The sequence below is a fragment of the Nothobranchius furzeri genome, chromosome 19 (assembly GCF_043380555.1).
Source record: "Nothobranchius furzeri strain GRZ-AD chromosome 19, NfurGRZ-RIMD1, whole genome shotgun sequence".
NCBI lineage: Eukaryota > Metazoa > Chordata > Actinopteri > Cyprinodontiformes > Nothobranchiidae > Nothobranchius > Nothobranchius furzeri.
Genome location: NC_091759.1, coordinates 25,775,787 through 25,797,260, shown reverse-complemented (window position 1 = coordinate 25,797,260; position 21,474 = coordinate 25,775,787). Strand labels below are relative to the sequence as shown.

At 49.5% G+C, this 21,474-nt stretch overlaps 2 protein-coding genes across 2 annotated transcripts; both read left to right on the top strand.

The window, feature by feature from the left end:
* Positions 1-25: 25 nt before the first annotated feature.
* Positions 26-6,054, top strand: LOC107394910 (uncharacterized). Its single transcript, XM_015974096.3, has 3 exons — positions 26-107; positions 760-823; positions 3,375-6,054. The coding sequence occupies exons 2-3, from the start codon at positions 763-765 to the stop codon at positions 5,936-5,938; spliced, it is 2,625 nt and encodes an 874-aa protein (XP_015829582.1). The 5' UTR covers positions 26-107; positions 760-762; the 3' UTR covers positions 5,939-6,054.
* A 2,048-nt stretch (positions 6,055-8,102) lies between these two features.
* On the top strand, positions 8,103-16,497 carry slc52a2 (solute carrier family 52 member 2). Its single transcript, XM_015974094.3, has 4 exons — positions 8,103-8,390; positions 10,824-11,664; positions 15,875-16,001; positions 16,127-16,497. Exons 1-4 carry the CDS (start codon positions 8,261-8,263, stop codon positions 16,337-16,339), a joined length of 1,311 nt encoding a protein of 436 aa, XP_015829580.1. The 5' UTR covers positions 8,103-8,260; the 3' UTR covers positions 16,340-16,497.
* The last annotated feature ends 4,977 nt before the right edge of the window (positions 16,498-21,474 follow it).

Here is a 21,474-nt window from a genome sequence, read left to right as displayed (position 1 = left end):
GTCAATGCCTCAAAATATGCCCACCTTCTGTAAAACTGACCAATCACAGTGGAGAACAGAGTTTCCCGTTTGTTTTCACCTCATTGCAAAGTTGTGGTCGTCTCGGGGTAAACTTGTCTTCTTTTGAAATCTGTTTCATTTCCAGATGTAACAGGATGACGTCCGAGTATTTAGCTCGACTGTTTAATTCGTCTACCTAGTTGTACTTCCGGCCAGTACAGTAGATGCTAACAGAACAAGTAGCTCAAAGAGGCTAACTGCTAGCATGTAGACGTGCAGGCTCGAGTGGAGCTGGATTCTGTTTGTAGCTGAAAGCTGAATCCCGCTGGAGAGCCTGCGTTTTTCACATTATCGTGTGTAACTAAAAGACACGTAAAAGCCGCGTAGGTTAGTTGTTAAAGTGAGACAAAGATGGTGACGGAGGTCCGTGGGCATCTGCTAACTACAGAAACGAGTCAGGGTGTTGATGTTTATGCAAAGCTGCAACAGTCAGACCTTCAGGACCGTAAAGGTTCTGATCAGATGTGGATAAACCACAATAACCACAACATTTCACTCTATATGACGATAAAGGATCATAGACTTTTATTACTTCATCCACCTATTTTAATACCTGTTGGTTTTAAAGCTTATAGACAGGCATTCTGTGTAAGCTGTCTATAAACATTAAAACAATGGAAGAAGTACACAGAACGGACGACAGTCCTGATTTAAAGCGGTCTTCTGAGGATAATAAAATAAGTTTGTCTATTTTAACAGGTTATGGAGGAAGGTCGAGACTTATCCTTTCATGGGAAAGCGGTTGTAACTGAAGCTAATCTGAGTAAGTTGAGTTTTTTCACACTAAATATCTGGGGGGAAAACCACTTTCAAGCTTTCCCAGCAGTCAGAATTCCCTGGAATATTTTAAAGTTCACCTCCAGATGTTCTGAAGACCCCCATTTGGATCCGAGATGTCAAGGAGCCGACGACCCCACTGCACGTGGTTCGTAGAGAAACCTTGATGCGACCATATCAGTCCTGGGATGTCTCCGGGTCAACGATAGATGAACCGAGCACCTTAAAAATAACTCTGAAGGAGTTTGCGTCAGCTTGGTACTGCGGGTACTATCTTGTTGTTCTCAGCTTCGCAGGTGCGAAAAAGATTTAAAAAGAGTTTGACGATGTGTCAAAACCCTTGCTGGTTAAAGAGGTGCTAAAGATGGCCGGTCTGAAGCTCGCGCTAGAACTGACAAATTACCCAAAGCCATCTTGTTTTAAAGAATTGATATTATGGTTTGGCCAGCCAGTCGGGGGCTGACAAGTTTGAGAGATGTTACCAAGCATCTCAGAACACACCCTCTGTGCTGGAGACTCTGAATCTGGGCTAAAGGTTAACTATGTGTCATGCGTTAACTTAACCTTACACTGTCTTGTATGATGACCTCATCCAGTAAACATGCTAAGCATATATCATTAAACAGATCAATGAACGTTTCATTGCATATAATTATAAAATCTTTCTTCTGGGAATAAAGGAGTTCATTTAAAAGAGTTTCTCTGTGAAGGACCTTGGAGTGGAGAATGTTATTGTTTATCTTTTGTTATCTCTGTCAGCCTCTGATTCCAGCTGGTGTGTGGAAGCAGCTCTGATTTAAAGGGACTACGTGTAGACTTCAAGTCTCCTGTGAGGGGAAAATATTGTAGGTTGTGTCATAGCCAGGTTAAGCTGACCTGGCTGTAGATCTTGACCTGTGGGATCTCGTATCAGACTGATGTCGGTATCGGACTGATGTCGGTATCGGACTGATGTCGGTATCGGACTGATGTCGGTATCGGACTGATGTCGGTATCGGACTGATGTCGGTATCGGACTGATGTCGGTATCGGACTGATGTCGGTATCGGACTGATGTCGGTATCGGACTGATGTCGGTATCGGACTGATGTCGGTATCGGACTGATGTGGTATCGGACTGATGTCGGTATCGGACTGATGTCGGTATCGGACTGATGTCGGTATCGGACTGATGTCGGTATCGGACTGATGTCGGTATCGGACTGATGTCGTATCGGACTGATGTCGTATCGGACTGATGTCGGTATCGGACTGATGTCGGTATCGGACTGATGTCGGTATCGGACTGATGTCGGTATCGGACTGATGTCGGTATCGGACTGATGTCGGTATCGGACTGATGTCGGTATCGGACTGATGTGGTATCGGACTGATGTCGGTATCGGACTGATGTCGGTATCGGACTGATGTCGGTATCGGACTGATGTCAGTATCGGACTGATGTCAGTATCGGACTGATGTCGGTATCGGACTGATGTCGGTATCGGACTGATGTCGGTATCGGACTGATGTCGGTATCGGACTGATGTCGGTATCGGACTGATGTCGGTATCGGACTGATGTCGGTATCGGACTGATGTCGGTATCGGACTGATGTCGGTGTCGGACTGATTTCGTATCAGACTGATTTCGTATCGGACTGATGTCGGTATCGGACTGATGTCGGTATCGGACTGATGTCGGTATCGGACTGATGTCGGTATCGGACTGATGTCGGTATCGGACTGATGTCGGTATCGGACTGATGTCGGTATCGGACTGATGTCGGTATCGGACTGATGTCGGTATCGGACTGATGTCGGTATCGGACTGATGTCGGTATCGGACTGATGTCGGTATCGGACTGATGTCGGTATCGGACTGATGTCGTATCGGACTGATGTCGGTATCGGACTGATGTCGGTATCGGACTGATGTCGGTATCGGACTGATGTCGGTATCGGACTGATGTCAGTATCGGACTGATGTCGGTATCGGACTGATGTCGTATCGGACTGATGTCGGTATCGGACTGATGTCGGTATCGGACTGATGTCGGTATCAGACTGATGTCGTTATCGGACTGATGTCAGTATCGGACTGATGTCGGTATCGGACTGATGTCGGTGTCGGACTGATTTCGTATCAGACTGATGTCGGTATCGGACTGATTTTGTATCAGACTGATGTCGGTATCGGACTGATGTCGGTATCGGACTGATTTTGTATCAGACTGATGTCGGTGTCGGACTGATGTCGGTATCAGACTGATGTCGGTATCGGACTGATGTCGGTGTCGGACTGATGTCGGTATCGGTCAGTACAGAAGGCTGCAATATCGGTATTGTATCGGAAGTGAAGAAGTTGTATCGGGAACATCCCTGAAGAATAGGATTTTTGTTCCAACTGGGTGGAAAACGATGCATTTTCAGGTCACATTTGGGTTCTTGGATGAATTTATTCTTAGTTTTTAGTGATGAACAGCTGCTCAGAAACGAGGGAGTGATATTTTACAAAGCAGCATTTTTCTGATTCCTCTCCAACGTTTCTGTTTTCAGGAGATGAGTATTACTGGAAGCTCGTTGCAGACTTCATTGGCCCTCAGTCTGGAGAGGGACTGGATCTGGAACAGGGGCCGTGCAAAAACAGGTTCATGATTCAAGTTGGACTCATAGTTGAAGACAACAACTTCCCCTGGATTGCCATCGTACACTGGCTGAAGAAAATCTTCCCCGGCCATCAGTCGGCTGACTTCCGGTGTTTGGTTGAACGAGGCATCGCAACGACGTTGAGTCTGGGCGTTGATGCCAGGCTGACCTTCCTGGAATCAAACGTCAACTTCAACTTTGTCGGCCCGATATGCGACAGCATTGGAGTTGAGCGGCAGCACCTGTTGGAGCTGAAGGACTTCTCGGAGCGAGCCCGGTTCATGGAAGTCACCAATGGACTGATTGTTGAACTGATCAACTTTGTCTCCAGGGAGAAGCTCTCCCCGGTCGTCATCGTCACCTGGCTGAAGAACTTCAACCCGGAGTTTTGTACGAGTGGAAACCTCCAGAAGGCGTATAAAAGCATCAAACCCAAGATAAAGAAGTTAAAAATGCACTGTGGCCACTACGAAACCAGACGGCACAGAAAGAACGCGGCGATCGAGGCGCTGCTTCAGAGTCCGTTTGAGCTGGTTCCGAGTAAAATACCAAAGCAGCTCGCAAAGAAACGCATCAGAAGAGAGGATTACGACGTTGTGGTGAAAGAAGAGTGTGAGGGTTATGACGTCTCAAAAGGCGAGGGCTCCGAGGTGGTCAACGTGGCTTGGAGCCAACATCACAGTGACATCAAGTTTGATGAAGGCGTGAATGAATCCAACTGTGGAGCAACAAGCTCGGAGGACAGCAGAGTTTCTCTGACGCTGCTGGACATCGCCATGCTAACGGTCCAAAAGCTGCTGAACGTTTCTGGAGCCAAAATTGAAGCATGCAAGCAAATTTCCTTGGACCTGCTGAAAAACCACTACATCCTGACTTACAAGGAGCATCCGGCCATGGAGGAGTTCGAGAGGAAGGTCGGAGCGCTGCGTCACAAGTGTTCGCTTGTGCCTCCCGTCGTCTTTCTAAACTACAACGCACACTTCCTGGTGCACGTGCATGAGGCGATCGAGCAGCAGATCCTGAACTTTGAGAAGGACATCATCATGTCCACGGGAGAGAAGCTAGGCCGGGACAAGCTACCGACCTTCAAGAACTTTGTGGGTTTGCCTGAAAGCGCTACTTGTTGTTACGTCCACATGGCCTGTGACATCCTGTGCCCCCGCAGCGCCCACCGCCCCGGCAAGCCCAACTACAGGAAACACTGGGTAGCGTTCTGCAAGGAGAAGGGAAACCCCTCCAAACTGGCTGTGAACCTGTCAAACCGCTTCAAAGGTTACTTTGAAGCGGCAGCCGGACTCATCCATCATCACAAAGAGATAGCTCTCTTCTTCTCCGACCTGCTGGCCATGACCAACGAGGCCTGTCCCAACATCATCCTGCAGAGCGTAGCAGCAGACGCTAACGACTCCACCATCCAGAGCTTCGTGTGTGTTCTGGCCATCGTTTACTGTAAGGTCCTCGGCCCCTACTGGCAGCTGCTGAATAGTGGGGGGGAGTACTCGCTCTTCAGCCAGTACCTGCTCTGTTTCTACCAGAAGTTCCTCGACTGGTCCAAAGATCCTTCAACTCTGCTGGAACCGGAGGAGACCACAAATGTTTTCAAGCAATTCCCGCTGCAGGAGAAGGCCCTCGGTGAAGTGTTTAACTACTGCGGGCAGTGGCACGCAAACCGAGAGCTGATCAGGGTGTGTCTGAAGGGTACCATCAAGGTGATAGCTACCGTCACCGAGGAACACCTGAAGGACTTTTTACCTGGAGGAGTTTTCTCCCAAATCCCCTCCGAAGATGTGCGCCTGCAGCTGGTGAGCTGCACGTTCTCCGTCCTCATGGCGGACTATCCCTTCAGTTACGAGGATCTGTACCAGAAGAGAAAACCCGGCAAGGAGGCTTCCTCAAAGACCAGCCAGTGGGACAGCTCCGTGGAGGATGAAGTTAAGTTGAGTTCGTCTGGTGACAGTGATGATGGGGTTTCAGGTGGAACCGGTTCCCTTTTGGGCCAGAAGGAGCATCAGAGCCCTCAGACGAAGAAAGGTTCCAAACCGGCCAACGAGGAGGCGGTGGAGGTGAACATGGACCTGGATTACATCTCAGCGACTGTCAGCAGAAACGGAGGTCCGTGCAAGACCCAACAGGACGTCGACAAACTGCTGCTGCAGCTCGAGGAGAAACCCCGAGTTGAGAAACAAGAGGCTATTCGCTGTGAGTTGGTCTACCAGAAGATGGTTCTGAACAACCCGGACCCCAGACTGGACTGTGTTCTCCAGACCACCACCCAGATGGTGCTGAAGCTGAAGCTCGCACTCCCTCGGGTCAAACCCGGGTACTCCCTGGTGCTGGCCCCCAGGAAGACACGACCAAAAGCTGTGACCCAGACGGCACCAGAACCACCCGCTGCTCAGGTGGTCAACATGCTGGTTTCAGAAGAACATCCAGACTGTCAAACCGAGCAGAAACTAACAAACGCATCCATGTAGCCTTCTGAGGTTCAGCCACCACTTAAATGGTTCTGTAACCGATAGGTTTAACTTTTTCTCTTTTGTTTTCTTCTTCATGAAAGTGAATTTATTAAAACTCCACCGTGGGATCACAAGAGTGGGTCTGTTGTTCACTAACGTCAGAATAAACATTCTTCATTTAGCTTTTCTATTCAGTAAGCCAGGATCATGAGTCAGAAGGTGTTTCAGCTGCAGAACAGGAAATGAAATCATCAATTCAGCCCAACAGGAGACGAGTGGGTCGTAAAACATGGAGGGAAGTGTGTCTGGACTGGTTTACTGAAGGTCCAAAACGCAAAAATAGCTCAAGCTGAAATATGGAAGGAAAACACGCAGATCTGGTTTTCAGGGCCGACTTCAGCAGCTTCTGACCCTCTTCTAATAAATGTGTAATAGTCTAGACCAGGGGTGTCAAAGATGCAGCCCGCGGGCCGAATCCGGCCCGCAAGCGGGTTAAATCCGGCCCGCGGGATGGTTGTGTAAACTTTGTTTTCATACTTTACAATGTAGAGTGAAAATGAACTCATCTTTGTGAGCTAGTTTTCTCTGTAATGAGTATAAATAAAGCTGCGCTCAAGGCTCACACAAGAACTTGAATCACATCCTGAAGATGGCCGCCACTCAGGATGTGACTTCTGATGTTGATGTGCTGGTGAAAGCTAAAAGGTGTAAAGTAAAATGAGTCAAATATACTTTAAGTGCTGCATGAAACTGATCTAGCCATGTGATCTGTAAGCTCTTTGAATCACTAAAGCCGGGCGGACACTGTGCGACTTTTTCACTCGTAGCGTTCAGCTTCAGCTCAAACTGTACGACTTCCTCGCAGAGCAGATCTCACGAGTCGTGTGCTCACACTGTACGTCTGGTAGCAACACGTCGGCCCTAAAAATGTGCTAAAAATAGCAGTTTTTACTCAACACGTCAGACTTTTTTGTCTTGTTTTGCCTGTTGTCCTTCGGGAGCGCTGCAGGAGGACACACAGGGATTTATGGGGGTTGGAGGAGGAAAACGAAATAAAGAAAGTGAATCTGTGTTTAGTGATCAGTTTAATTTGACACGAACACGACAAACACGCTTTCTTGACAATCTTTGTGAGTAAAAAAAAAAAACGTGTAGAAACAAAAACGAACAGCGTGTGTTATTAGGGAAATAGCGAGCGAGCGGCCGGCGTTGATGCAGGATTGCGCGCGCATGCGCCGTGAGCGGTTCTGATACTTTTTGGATCGTAGCTGCTCGCAGCGCCGCTTCAACAGTGCGATACCCTCACGAGAGACGAGCGAAATATTAAACACACCAGAAGTCCCTGCGACCTCACAACTGCTGATCGGCGGCTGGTCATGTGGTGTTAATCGCCTCTCGTAACCCCCGGTACACTACACGACCGCTCGGCGCAAAACTCGCCCTGATGTCGTGGATTCTCGCACGACTGGAAAATCGGCTCAAAAAAGTGAAAAAGTCGCACAGTGTACGCCTGGCTTAAGGGATGTTTATTTTATTTGTTGATTTTTTTATTTTATTTATTTTATTTTTTTCAAAATTTCAAGTACACTTCAGGTGTTGTACTTGTACTACACTGTCCTCAGGCTCCAGCCTAGCTTTATATTGATTGTATTAAAACAAAGAAAACAATCTGAAGTTTTTTATTTTATTTACCGGTCCGGCCCACTTGGGACTAGATTTCCCTCAGTGTGCCCCCTGAGCTAAAACGAGTTTGACACCCCTGCTCTAGACTCTAGACATAAAGCTACAACAGTTTCATGGCCCAGCCATCATCAGTAAGCTGGACATTTACCACCAAGCTCCGCTTTTCTGAGCCAGCTGAGACGTTCGGGGCGGGCCTCCAGCACGCGCAGCCTCACGGGCTACTCGGCTCTCACTTCCGCTCTAGCTTTATGAACGTCATAATCTTTGTTCTGACAGATGAACAGGCAGAAGAAAAACAAGCGCACCCTGTCCAGATGGTGCCTTCACTGTCTGCTGGAACCAGGAACGTTACAGCTCCCACTTGCTAGTTATCTTAAAATTACGAATTCTTCTGGCCAGAAACAACGATTACATTGGCTAATGTGTCCATCTGAAGCAGCAGTTGGTATTCTGGTAGACGTTTGACAACGAAAAATAGAATAACGCCACTAATTTTAATTGTAGTCTTTGAAGTTCCGAGGGACCCCGAATGCATCCGAAGGGACGCGCTTGTCCTCCATTGCCGACAGTTCCGCGGCGCGGTGGGAACCCGGAGCGCCGTAGAGCCGAACCAGCTCCGAACATCGGTCCGTTCTCTCAGCCGAACCCATCGGGACCATGTCCGGCCGCTGGTGGAGCGGTGCCGCGGTGACCCACAGCCTCGTGGCCGTGTTCGCCATGGGCTCCTGGGTCTCCGTCAACAGTCTGTGGGTCGAGCTCCCGGTGGTTGTCAGAGAGCTTCCCGAAGGTCAGTCCGCCTCCGGTCCGGAGAAAGTGCCCCGTCCACGGCTTTCTGATCCCAGACAGACCCGTTAGGGTCATTTCTGTGGCTTTAACCCACACCAGACGTTATTACACAGTTATAACGTCACAGTTATAAGTTATATATGTATGTCGACGATGGTTATAACCCAGCGGCTCTGTAATCTAATTATTGATCATTTATGGAGCCGTTCACTTGCAAAAGAACGCGATTGTCCAGGGTCAGAGGTCACGCTGAGTGAGATGATCTACAAACTAACACATTCGCACAACTAAACTTACTTTAGTATTTAACCTTCAAAAGGTTTTTCTGTCTTTGTTTAAATGTTTCTCCAGATCAGCTGAGTGGATGAATGACTGCTGTAAAGCTCCTTGGGGGGTCGGAGAACCCGGCTTTTGTTTGTTTGTTTGTTTGTTTGTTTTGCTTAAACATATGACGTCTAAGTTCTTACTCACTTTATCTCCATTTTCTGAATTCTTTTTTATATTTGAAGTTTTTGTTTTTGTGACTTTTACCTGGAGAGGCGACCTGGAACAGATCGTTTTCTTTCTTTTGTCGCTTTTCTTAACGAATTAGAATTCAGATTTGGGCTGGTTTTAGGAAGTTCTACATTTCTAAGAACATTTTAGTTTTATTGCTCCAGGACATCGAGGCGTGCAGGTCGGATAACAGCTGACTCGTCTCACCCTGGTCAGTCACCACGACTCGCTCACATCTGGCTGGAGGCTCCGATCCATTCGGACCAGAACCTCTCGCCCTCTGCGGCCGGACTCAACAATCCTAGACCCGCCCACTCCAGCTGCTTTGTTCCAGTCACATGACCCAGTGTTGTGATTGCACCTGATCTGACCCGCTCTGACCAGAACCTACACTGACTTGTATAAAGTAGCTGCTTCTCTAATTATTGCCTCTTTAATTTATCATTTCGTTGTTTTTTTCTTAATTAAATTTTGCTTATCTTTTCATTTTTCTTGCACCAAGTACAGCAGTAATGTGATCCTCGCACCGATTCTGATTCTGACCCGATTCTGGTTCTGAACATTTTAACTTCACCGGCAAACATCTGGAGCCCTAACAAAACAATAAAAATGTTGAAAGCCTCTCAGATTTTCTGAGTTTTATTTGATTGTCTAGTCCAGGGGTCGGCAACCCGCGGCTCTTCCATCCATCTGATGCGGCTCTCTGTGCTTGTAAAATAATGAATGGATATTTAAATAAAATGCTTTATATTTTACTGCATTAATTTTACATCTGTATGCTAATTCTAAATGTAAGATTGTCTGCGTAAACCTGAACAGGTCCAACCCGGTCTACTGTGTGACCGGGTTGACGCGTCACGCTTGTGCGTAATCATATGCGTGTTCTGAGCTGACGAGGATGTGAGATTCTGGGATTCTCCTCAGACGGCTCCTGGATGCGTCGCCACATTGGAGACAGGAACAAGCGCTATTCAGCCAAAGTTTCATAATCAGGGAACATTTTCTAAGTGACAAGTCTCTCTGAGAGACCGGGGTTTGGAAAACTCTCGCTTCAGTGGGAGGAATCTTCCTGCATGCGCTCTGGTTCTGCGACGCGCTCCAAGCCCCTCTCCACATCTTCAGCTCGCTGTGGACCTTATGTACGTGTTGACAGTGAGCTGCGCTGAGCAGGGCCCAGCTCAGATGTTCAGATGGGAATCTTTTCTTGAGTGATTTAGCTACATCTGCGATGTGCGAAACGAATAAAATGTCAGTTCGTCTGCATGCGTCGGGGTAATTCTTTCTATTCTTTCTCCGTCAAAATAAACGGTCAAACACGGGAACTGTCCGATCAACACAAGTCCTGCTTTTAACTGTTCTGTTATCTTGTGAAAAGAGATATAATTTAACGTGATTAACACCAGAGCCAGGCGCACTGCGCCGTTATCTCCGTCACTGTAAATGAGGGAAAAACAAAATGATCGGATCCTTTTCTGACCTTCCCCACCTACAAAGTTGAATTACAACAATCAAACGTGACAGAGCCTGGATTTGTATTCTGAACAGTCTAAACATGTTTTAAAAAGAAACGTATGACAAAAGTGGCACCTGCTCAGTAAAACCACCAACAGGGTGAAAAATATCAAAATATTGTAGCAGAGACGGGCTACAACTTCTGGATCCACTTTATATAAATCCTTTTATTGATTATCTTCTTATGAAAGATAACTTTGACGTACACGAGCGACCGGTACCGGCTGCTGTCACCTGTTGTGATTGGTTAAAGCAGCTCTCTGCTGTCTGAGGGTAGGCCCCGCCCACAACGCCGCGGCTGCTGCGGTGTTTTCTTTACTGTGGGAAACGGGTAATAATGGCTCTTTGATGGGAACAGGTTGCCGACCCCTGGTCTAGAAGAAACCAGATGGTGAGACATCCACTGATGCAGTTTTCCCGTTTCCAGGATGGAACCTTCCGGCGTACCTGTCAGTGATGATTGCGTTGGGGAACCTCGGCCCGATGGTGGTGACGGTGGTGCATCACTGTGCTCCCGGATGGTTGAACGACCGTGTTGTGATCCACTGCATCCAGGCGCTGGCGGTGGTGGCGTCTGCCTTCCTGGCCATCTTCTGGTCTCACCGGGTCGGCGTAGCTGAAACGGAGCGGTCGCTGCCCTTCCTGCTGCTCACGTTTGTGTTGGCCTTGGTTTGTTGCACGTCCAACGTCACCTTCCTGCCCTTCATGTTCCGATACCCTCCTCAGTACATCCGGACGTTTTTCATCGGCCAGGGCCTCAGCGCCCTGTTTCCCTGCGTGGTGGCGCTGGGGCAGGGCGTGAGTCAGCTGGAGTGCCGGATGGTGAACGGCACGGTCCAGCCCGAGTACCTGCAGGAGAACTTTCCCGCCCAGGACTTCTTCTGGTTCCTGTTTGTGATGCTGTTGGTCTCGGCTCTGAGTTTTCTGGCTCTAACCTGGGGACGGGCCGAATCGCCGCAGGAGTCCGACGGCGCTGCAGAGGTGAGAAATGGAGAGGAGACGCACCGGCTGTGCAGCGGAGGAGCGCCAGTGCCTGAGAAGGAGGTGCAGGTGGAGGAGCAGCCGCCTGCTCCCGGGTTTTGGACTCAGAGGAACATTTACCTGCTGGTGCTGCTGGCCGCCTCCAACGCCCTCACCAACGGGGTCCTTCCATCTGTGCAGAGCTTCACCTGTCTGCCCTACAGCACCATGACCTTTCACCTCTCCGTGGTCCTCGGAAACATAGCAAACCCCCTGGCCTGCTTCCTGGCCATGTTCGTCGTCCTCAGGTAAGACCCGTTAGTCCAGAACCACGACCTGGTCCAGAACCTCCTGGTGAGCGGTTCTCCAGACTTTTCCAGTTTTCAGATATTTCCGAGGACATCCTGTTCTGGTCCGAAAACGGACCCGGATCTGGACCATAGAACCGGACCTGGACCGGTCCTGGACTGGACCTGGACCATAGAACCGGACCTGGACTGGACCTGGACCATAGAACCGGACCTGGACTGGATCTGGACAATAGAACCGGACCTGGACTGGACTTGGACCATAGAACCGGACCTGGACGATAGAACTGGACCTGGACCGGACCTTGACAATTGAACCGGACCTGGACCGGACCTGGACTGGGCCTGGACCATAGAACCGGACCTGGACAATAGAAGTGAACCTGGACCGGACCTTGACCATTGAACCGGACCTGGACCATAGAACCGGACCTGGACTGGATCTGGACAATAGAACCGGACCTGGACTGGACTTGGACCATAGAACCGGACCTGGACCATAGAACAGGACCTGGACTGGATCTGGACCGGATCTTGACCATTGAACCGGACCTGGACCATAGAACCGGACCTGGACTGGATCTGGATCATAGAACTGGACCTGGACCGGACCTGGACTGGACTTGGACCATAGAACCGGACCTGGACTGGACTTGGACCATAGAACCAGACCTGGACCATAGAACCGGACCTGGACTGGACCTGGACCATAGAACCGGACCTGGACCGGACCTGGACTGGACCTGGACCATAGAACCGGACCTGGACTGGACCTGGACCATAGAACCGGACCTGGACTGGATCTGGACAATAGAACCGGACCTGGACTGGACTTGGACCATAGAACCGGACCTGGACCATAGAACTGGACCTGGACCGGACCTTGACCATTGAACCGGACCTGGACCGGACCTGGACTGGGCCTGGACCATAGAACCGGACCTGGACATTAGAAGTGGACCTGGACCGGACCTTGACCATTGAACCGGACCTGGACCATAGAACCGGACCTGGACTGGATCTGGACAATAGAACCGGACCTGGACTGGACTTGGACCATAGAACCGGACCTGGACCATAGAACAGGACCTGGACTGGATCTGGACCGGACCTTGACCATTGAACCGGACCTGGACTGGATCTGGATCATAGAACTGGACCTGGACCGGACCTGGACTGGACTTGGAACATAGAACCAGACCTGGACCATAGAACCGGACCTGGACTGGACCTGGACCATAGAACCGGACCTGGACTGGACCTGGACCATAGAACCGGACCTGGACTGGACCTGGACCATAGAACCGGACCTGGACTGGATCTGGACAATAGAACCGGACCTGGACTGGACTGGACTTGGACCATAGAACCGGACCTGGACCATAGAACTGGACCTGGACCGGACCTTGACCATTGAACCGGACCTGGACCGGACCTGGACTGGGCCTGGACCATAGAACCAGACCTGGACAATAGAAGTGGACCTGGACCGGACCTTGACCATTGAACCGGACCTGGACCATAGAACCGGACCTGGACTGGATCTGGACAATAGAACCGGACCTGGACTGGACTTGGACCATAGAACAGGACCTGGACTGGATCTGGACCGGACCTTGACCATTGAACCGGACCTGGACCATAGAACAGGACCTGGACTGGATCTGGACCGGACCTTGACCATTGAACCGGACCTGGACTGGATCTGGATCATAGAACTGGACCTGGACCGGACCTGGACTGGACTTGGACCATAGAACCGGACCTGGACTGGACTTGGAACATAGAACCAGACCTGGACCATAGAACCGGACCTGGACTGGACCTGGACCATAGAACCGGACCTGGACTGGACCTGGACCATAGAACCGGACCTGGACTGGATCTGGACAATAGAACCGGACCTGGACTGGACTTGGACCATAGAACCGGACCTGGACGATAGAACTGGACCTGGACCGGACCTTGACAATTGAACCGGACCTGGACCGGACCTGGACTGGGCCTGGACCATAGAACCGGACCTGGACAATAGAAGTGGACCTGGACCGGACCTTGACCATTGAACCGGACCTGGACCATAGAACCGGACCTGGACTGGATCTGGACAATAGAACCGGACCTGGACTGGACTTGGACCATAGAACCGGACCTGGACCATAGAACAGGACCTGGACTGGATCTGGACCGGATCTTGACCATTGAACCGGACCTGGACCATAGAACCGGACCTGGACTGGATCTGGATCATAGAACTGGACCTGGACCGGACCTGGACTGGACTTGGACCATAGAACCGGACCTGGACTGGACTTGGACCATAGAACCAGACCTGGACCATAGAACCGGACCTGGACTGGACCTGGACCATAGAACCGGACCTGGACCGGACCTGGACTGGACCTGGACCATAGAACCGGACCTGGACTGGACCTGGACCATAGAACCGGACCTGGACTGGATCTGGACAATAGAACCGGACCTGGACTGGACTTGGACCATAGAACCGGACCTGGACCATAGAACTGGACCTGGACCGGACCTTGACCATTGAACCGGACCTGGACCGGACCTGGACTGGGCCTGGACCATAGAACCGGACCTGGACAATAGAAGTGGACCTGGACCGGACCTTGACCATTGAACCGGACCTGGACTGGATCTGGACAATAGAACCGGACCTGGACTGGACTTGGACCATAGAACCGGACCTGGACCATAGAACAGGACCTGGACTGGATCTGGACCGGACCTTGACCATTGAACCGGACCTGGACTGGATCTGGATCATAGAACTGGACCTGGACCGGACCTGGACTGGACTTGGACCATAGAACCGGACCTGGACTGGACTTGGACCATAGAACCAGACCTGGACCATAGAACCGGACCTGGACTGGACCTGGACCATAGAACCGGACCTGGACTGGACCTGGACCATAGAACCGGACCTGGACTGGATCTGGACAATAGAACCGGACCTGGACTGGACTTGGACCATAGAACCGGACCTGGACGATAGAACTGGACCTGGACCGGACCTTGACAATTGAACCGGACCTGGACCGGACCTGGACTGGGCCTGGACCATAGAACCGGACCTGGACAATAGAAGTGGACCTGGACCGGACCTTGACCATTGAACCGGACCTGGACCATAGAACCGGACCTGGACTGGATCTGGACAATAGAACCGGACCTGGACTGGACTTGGACCATAGAACCGGACCTGGACCATAGAACAGGACCTGGACTGGATCTGGACCGGATCTTGACCATTGAACCGGACCTGGACCATAGAACCGGACCTGGACTGGATCTGGATCATAGAACTGGACCTGGACCGGACCTGGACTGGACTTGGACCATAGAACCGGACCTGGACTGGACTTGGACCATAGAACCAGACCTGGACCATAGAACCGGACCTGGACTGGACCTGGACCATAGAACCGGACCTGGACTGGACCTGGACCATAGAACCGGACCTGGACTGGATCTGGACAATAGAACCGGACCTGGACTGGACTTGGACCATAGAACCGGACCTGGACCATAGAACTGGACCTGGACCGGACCTTGACCATTGAACCGGACCTGGACCGGACCTGGACTGGGCCTGGACCATAGAACCGGACCTGGACAATAGAAGTGGACCTGGACCGGACCTTGACCATTGAACCGGACCTGGACCATAGAACCGGACCTGGACTGGATCTGGACAATAGAACCGGACCTGGACTGGACTTGGACCATAGAACCGGACCTGGACCATAGAACAGGACCTGGACTGGATCTGGACCGGATCTTGACCATTGAACCGGACCTGGACCATAGAACCGGACCTGGACTGGATCTGGATCATAGAACTGGACCTGGACCGGACCTGGACTGGACTTGGACCATAGAACCGGACCTGGACTGGACTTGGACCATAGAACCAGACCTGGACCATAGAACCGGACCTGGACTGGACCTGGACCATAGAACCGGACCTGGACTGGACCTGGACCATAGAACCGGACCTGGACTGGACCTGGACCATAGAACCGGACCTGGACTGGACCTGGACCATAGAACCGGACCTGGACTGGACCTGGACCATAGAACCGGACCTGGACTGGACCTGGACCATAGAACCGGACCTGGACTGGACCTGGACCATAGAACTGGACTCTAAGCGCCCTCCTTTGCTCCCCGCCTGTTACAGGTCTTCGGCGGGTCTGGGCTTCCTGTCTCTGGCTGCAGGCGTGTTTGCGGCGTATCTGATGGCGTTGGCGGCGCTCAGCCCCTGCCCCCCGCTGCTGGGAAACCCCGTGGCTGGTGTGACGTTGGTGGTGAGTCAGAACGTTTATCTGCTGTCAGTGGTAGAGAAGTTCCAGGAATCATCCTTAGGCCATTAATCTGATGCTCAATCTGTGGGATTATTAGTTTATTCAGCATGTCCCCCCTCCCCCGACAGGTCATCTCCTGGGTCCTTTTCACCGGAATGTTCTCCTACCTGAAGGTGGTGGTTGGGATTTTACTCCACGAGGCGGGTCACGCTGCACTGCTGTGGTGTGGCATCTCCATCCAGGTGGGCTCGCTGGTCGGAGCGCTGGTCATGTTCCCGCTGGTGAACGTCTACCAGGTGTTCACCAGAGCCCAGGACTGTGTGGACAACCACTGCAGTTAGCAGCGTTCCCGACTCAACGGTCTCGGAACTGAATTCACAAACATTCCAGGATGGGGAGGAGCTAGCCGTTTGCCCGTGGTTCCGCGGGACTGATGAAGGTCCGGGACAAACCAACTCATGTTGGTTCTGATTCTGTTTACCGTGTAACCAGCAAATCCTCACAAACAGGAAAAGTTCACAACATTCCTGTGTCAAGCCAAAATTCACTATGCCTCCATTTTAACTCGGTACACCTCATGAGAATCGGGTCGGTCCGCCTTAGCCTTCAGTACCACCCTAAGGACCGCTACTCAGAGCAGCTCGGCCCAACCGCTGTTCCCAAGGGTGCGGTTCCGTTTGTTCCCTCTAGTTTGTTCCCTCTACGTTCTCCCATTTTTAGTAGGGAAGCACCGATCAGGTTTTTTGCTGCCGATCACCGATACCGATATCAAAGAATGCTGCTCACCGATACCGATCACGTGGATTGGCCAGAAATTATCTACAACATTATAATGAGTGCTACAAACTACATAATCTGGGAATAAAGGAAATGTAACCTAATCTAAAATAGTCTGTAGTAGGGTTGTCACGGTGTGAAACTTTAACCTCACGGTTATTGTGACCAAAATTACCACGGTTTTCGGTATTATGGCGGTATTTTTTTAAACGTGCTACATTTTCACACAACTAAATAAACCCTGTATGTCAGGAAATATTGTCCTCAGTTTGTGTCTAAATTTTGCCTAAAATGTGTTATTTTGTAATTATGTTGTTTATTTGTTTACATTTTTCCCCTTTAGTCTTTAAAATACCAATATTTGCCCATAACTTCTTATTTTTGTCTGTTTGATGTCATCATTTTAAAAATATTAGATCAGATGATACTCAGTACTCAAGTAGCCTTCTAATCAGATACTTTTTTACCCTTACCTGAGTAATAAACCCTATATCAGGAAAATATCGTCCTCGGTTTGTGTCCTTCCAGTGAGCTTTGCAGATGTGGGAAAATGTCATCAGGCAGTAATCGTTGTTAAATTCATAATTATTCTCGGAGAGAGACCAACTCTTATCTGCCCCTGGGAGCCCCGTAATGCATAGCGTCATTTCAACATGGCGGTGTCCGCGACACGGTTTATATGCAGGTAGCGGCGCTGCGGCTGCTTTACATAGCGACTCGTTGCATTCTCCCTCAACCCAAATCCTCGGATCACGCATTTTAGCTAAAACGCTAACGTTAGCTTGCCTTGCGTTGACTGTAGAGTTGTGGGTGATGGTCACGCAGATGTGTCATGAGATGTGAAGCGTTGCTGCCTTTCACAGACACTTTTTCTGCTCGTGCTGCAAACAGGATAGCCGTCTTCTATCAGCTGTCCCTCGGCATTCTTCAAATATCCAAAAGATGCCCGTACTTCCCACTTTGTCTTCTTTGAGGGATAATAAATGTCCCAAGCGCTGCCGTCTCCTCCTTTGGCCATTATTTCAGCTTCAGCTTCAAGAAAGTTTTGGTTGTAAACAACAAAGTGCGCATGTGCCGCCGGCAACTTCAGCAGATGATACGGTGGCTGGTAAGGGTCACCGCGCCTACACCGCAGCCACGGTAACCCACCGAGATAATATAGTTTTTTAAAAACAAGACGGTTATTATTATTGTCAACTTTTTTTCACCGGGGTTTACTGCTACACCGGTTACCATGACAACCCTACCTGATCGCTCTGCTTTGATCTATTTTGAAAACTCTGATTAAAACCGATAGGGGCGCTATCGGCCGATTGGGATCAAATGCCGATCCATCGGTGCATCCCTAGTTTTTAGTCCCTGCTCTGTTGAGGTATCTGGCAAGGCTGAGTCAGGCAGTAACGTGATTCTGGCTACTGATTGGCTACGGGGCGGAGTCACTGGTTGCTCCATTTCCTGGTTCAGAGTCTGACCAAAAGCCGTAAAGCTGAGCAGAATGTCCAGCAACACCACCGTGTTCCTGTGGAGCGTGCAGGTTACCTCACACTGTTCATTGATCACCTCGTGTTATTCTGTCACGAGTAGGAGTCACGCACCCACACATAATCTGAACTCTGAGTGTGTGTGAAAGTTAGAATTAACCAGCTCTACTGCGGGTAGGAGGTGGAGGTGGGGACCTCACTGAGCCAAGGCTGTGTTCCATCTTACTTTAAAAATGCAGTAGTGACTCCTCTCTTAAAGAAACCCAAGCTTGACGCCAGCTCCACCAGTAACTTTAGGCCCATTTCTAAGCTACCTTTCATCAGCAAAGTACGTGAGCAGGTTGTTGAAACCCAACTCAGATCCTGGTTTTCTAAGTCAAAGATCTCTGACCCCTTCCAGTCTGGCTTTCTGAAGCAGCACTCAACTGAGACTGCTCTAGAAAGGGTGCATAATGACCTCCTGATGGCTGCTGATGCAGGGAAATGCTCTGTCATGGTCCTGCTAGACCTCAGTGCAGCTTTTGACACTGTAGACCACAACGTTCTACTAAACAGGTTAAATGCCCTGGCTGGGATTTCAGGTTCTGCTCTAGACTGGCTCTCTTCCTATCTCACCAACAGAACATTCACAGTGAAGTCCGAAACCTTCTCTTCAGATACTGCCTCTCTAACATGCGGGGTCCCACAAGGTTCAGTTCTAGGGCCTGTACTATTCGCATTCTATATTCTTCCTCTAGCTGGCATCATTCAGTCTTTCCCAGACATCTCCTACCACATCTACGCTGACGATATACAGCTTTATATGTCCTTCATGCCACACCAGTTGGACAGGCTGGCCACCCTTGTACTCTGCCTGACCCAGATCAGTAACTGGCTGTCCAGCAACTTTCTTGTCCTCAATGCTAACAAGACAGAGACCCTGATCGCTGCACCCCCGGAACTTCAGCCAAAAATCGAGCAAGAAATTGCATCGTTTTGCCCATCAGCCAAGGCCAACAGTAGAAACCTGGGAGTTATTTTTGTTCCAGCTTTAAGTTTAGACTCACACGTCAAAACCATCTCCCGCTCTTGTTTCTTTCAACTGAGAAACATTTCAAAAGTCCGTAAACTGGTTTCTACTGCAGATCTGGAAAAAATCATCCATGCCTTTGTGTCATCACGCTTAGACTACTGTAACGCTCTTTTTACTGGTCTCAGCAAAACCTCCCTCTCACGCCTTCAAGCCATCCAAAATGCAGCAGCCAGACTCCTAACCAAATCCAGCAGACGAGCTCACATCACTCCAGGTTTACAGTCCCTCCACTGGCTCCCGGTAGAATATAGAATACAGTTTAAAGTTTTAGTCCTGACCTATAGAGCTCTTAACAACCAGGCTCCAAGCTACCTATCTGAGCTTTTATCCCCACACATCACCTCTCAGAACCTTAGATCCACATCTGAAAACCTCCTGGCTGTTCCTGGAACCAGACTGAAAACCAAAGGGGACAGGGCCTTTCAGACTATTGCCCCCAGACTTTGGAACAGTCTACCTTCAAATCTCCGTCTCTCTAACACTGTAGAGGTCTTTAAAAATCATCTAAAAACTCACCTTTTCATCCAGGTGTTCTCTCCCTAAATGTTTCAGAATGATGGCTTTGTTCGGGTTCACACCTTCACTTTGTTTATACTCATGATTTTATTTTCTACTTTATCACTGCTATTGTTTTTCTGATGTTTTTATTGGTTAGTGTTATTTGCCCTGATCTTTATCATGTTGTACAGCGCTTTGTGATTTATATCTGTGAAAGGCGCTCTATAAATAAACTTTTACTTACTTACTCTGGTCTGGTGATGCAAAGCAGCCGTCTGATTGGCTGGTTAGCTGTTAACGAGCAGCTCAACAGGTGTACCTAATAAAGTGTCCGGCGAGTGTACCTCAATATTCTATGTTAGTTTTTTGTTCTCCTTTTGTTACTAGTTATGTTTAACTAGTTAGTTTCCTCAACCCATTTCACAGCCTCACTCGTTGACTCATTAACCAATTAACGTGTTAATGAGTTAACTAATTATGGGATGGGGCCACCGTAGTCAGTAAGTTAATAATTGTTAGGCATTTTATTCATTAACTAGCTAACTGTGCCCAGCTGCTCCAAACCTGTAAGTCTGAGTCATGGGCTCTATGGCGGAGCTCCGTCGCAGAGCCTATCACATCTGTGTCACATCCGTATCACATCCGTATCACATCTGTGTCTCATCCTTATCACATCTGTGTCTCATCTGTATCACATCTGTGTCTCATCCGTATCACATCTGTGTCTCATCCGTATCACATCTGTGTCTCATCCGTATCACATCTGTGTCTCATCCGTATCACATCTGTGTCTCATCCGTATCTCATCCGTATCACATCTGTGTCTCATCTGTATCACATCTGTGTCTCATCTGTATCACATCTGTGTCACATCTGTGTCTCATCCGTATCACATCTGTGTCTCATCCGTATCACATCTGTGTCTCATCTGTATCACATCTGTGTCACATCTGTGTCTCATCCGTATCACATCTGTGTCTCATCCGTATCACATCTGTGTCTCATCTGTATCACATCTGTGTCTCATCCGTATCACATCTGTGTCTCATCTGTATCGCATCTGTGTCTCATCCGTATCACATATGTGTCTCATCTGTATCACATCTGTGTCTCATCCGTATCACATCTGTGTCTCATCTGTATCACATCTGTGTCTCATCCGTATCACATCTGTATCACATCTGTGTCTCATCCGTATCACATCTGTGTCTCATCCGTATCACATCTGTGTCTCATCTGTATCGCATCTGTGTCTCATCTGTATCACATCTGTGTCTCATCCGTATCACATCTGTGTCTCATCTGTATCACATCTGTGTCTCATCCGTATCACATCTGTGTCTCATCTGTATCGCATCTGTGTCTCATCCGTATCACATATGTGTCTCATCTGTATCACATCTGTGTCTCATCCGTATCACATCTGTGTCTCATCTGTATCACATCTGTGTCTCATCCGTATCACATCTGTATCACATCTGTGTCTCATCCGTATCACATCTGTGTCTCATCCGTATCACATCTGTATCACATCCGTATCACATCTGTGTCACATCTGTATCACATCTGTATCACATCCGTATCACATCTGTATCACATCTGTGTCACATCTGTGCTGGTTGATGATTTATTCCTGATTCCTGACGGC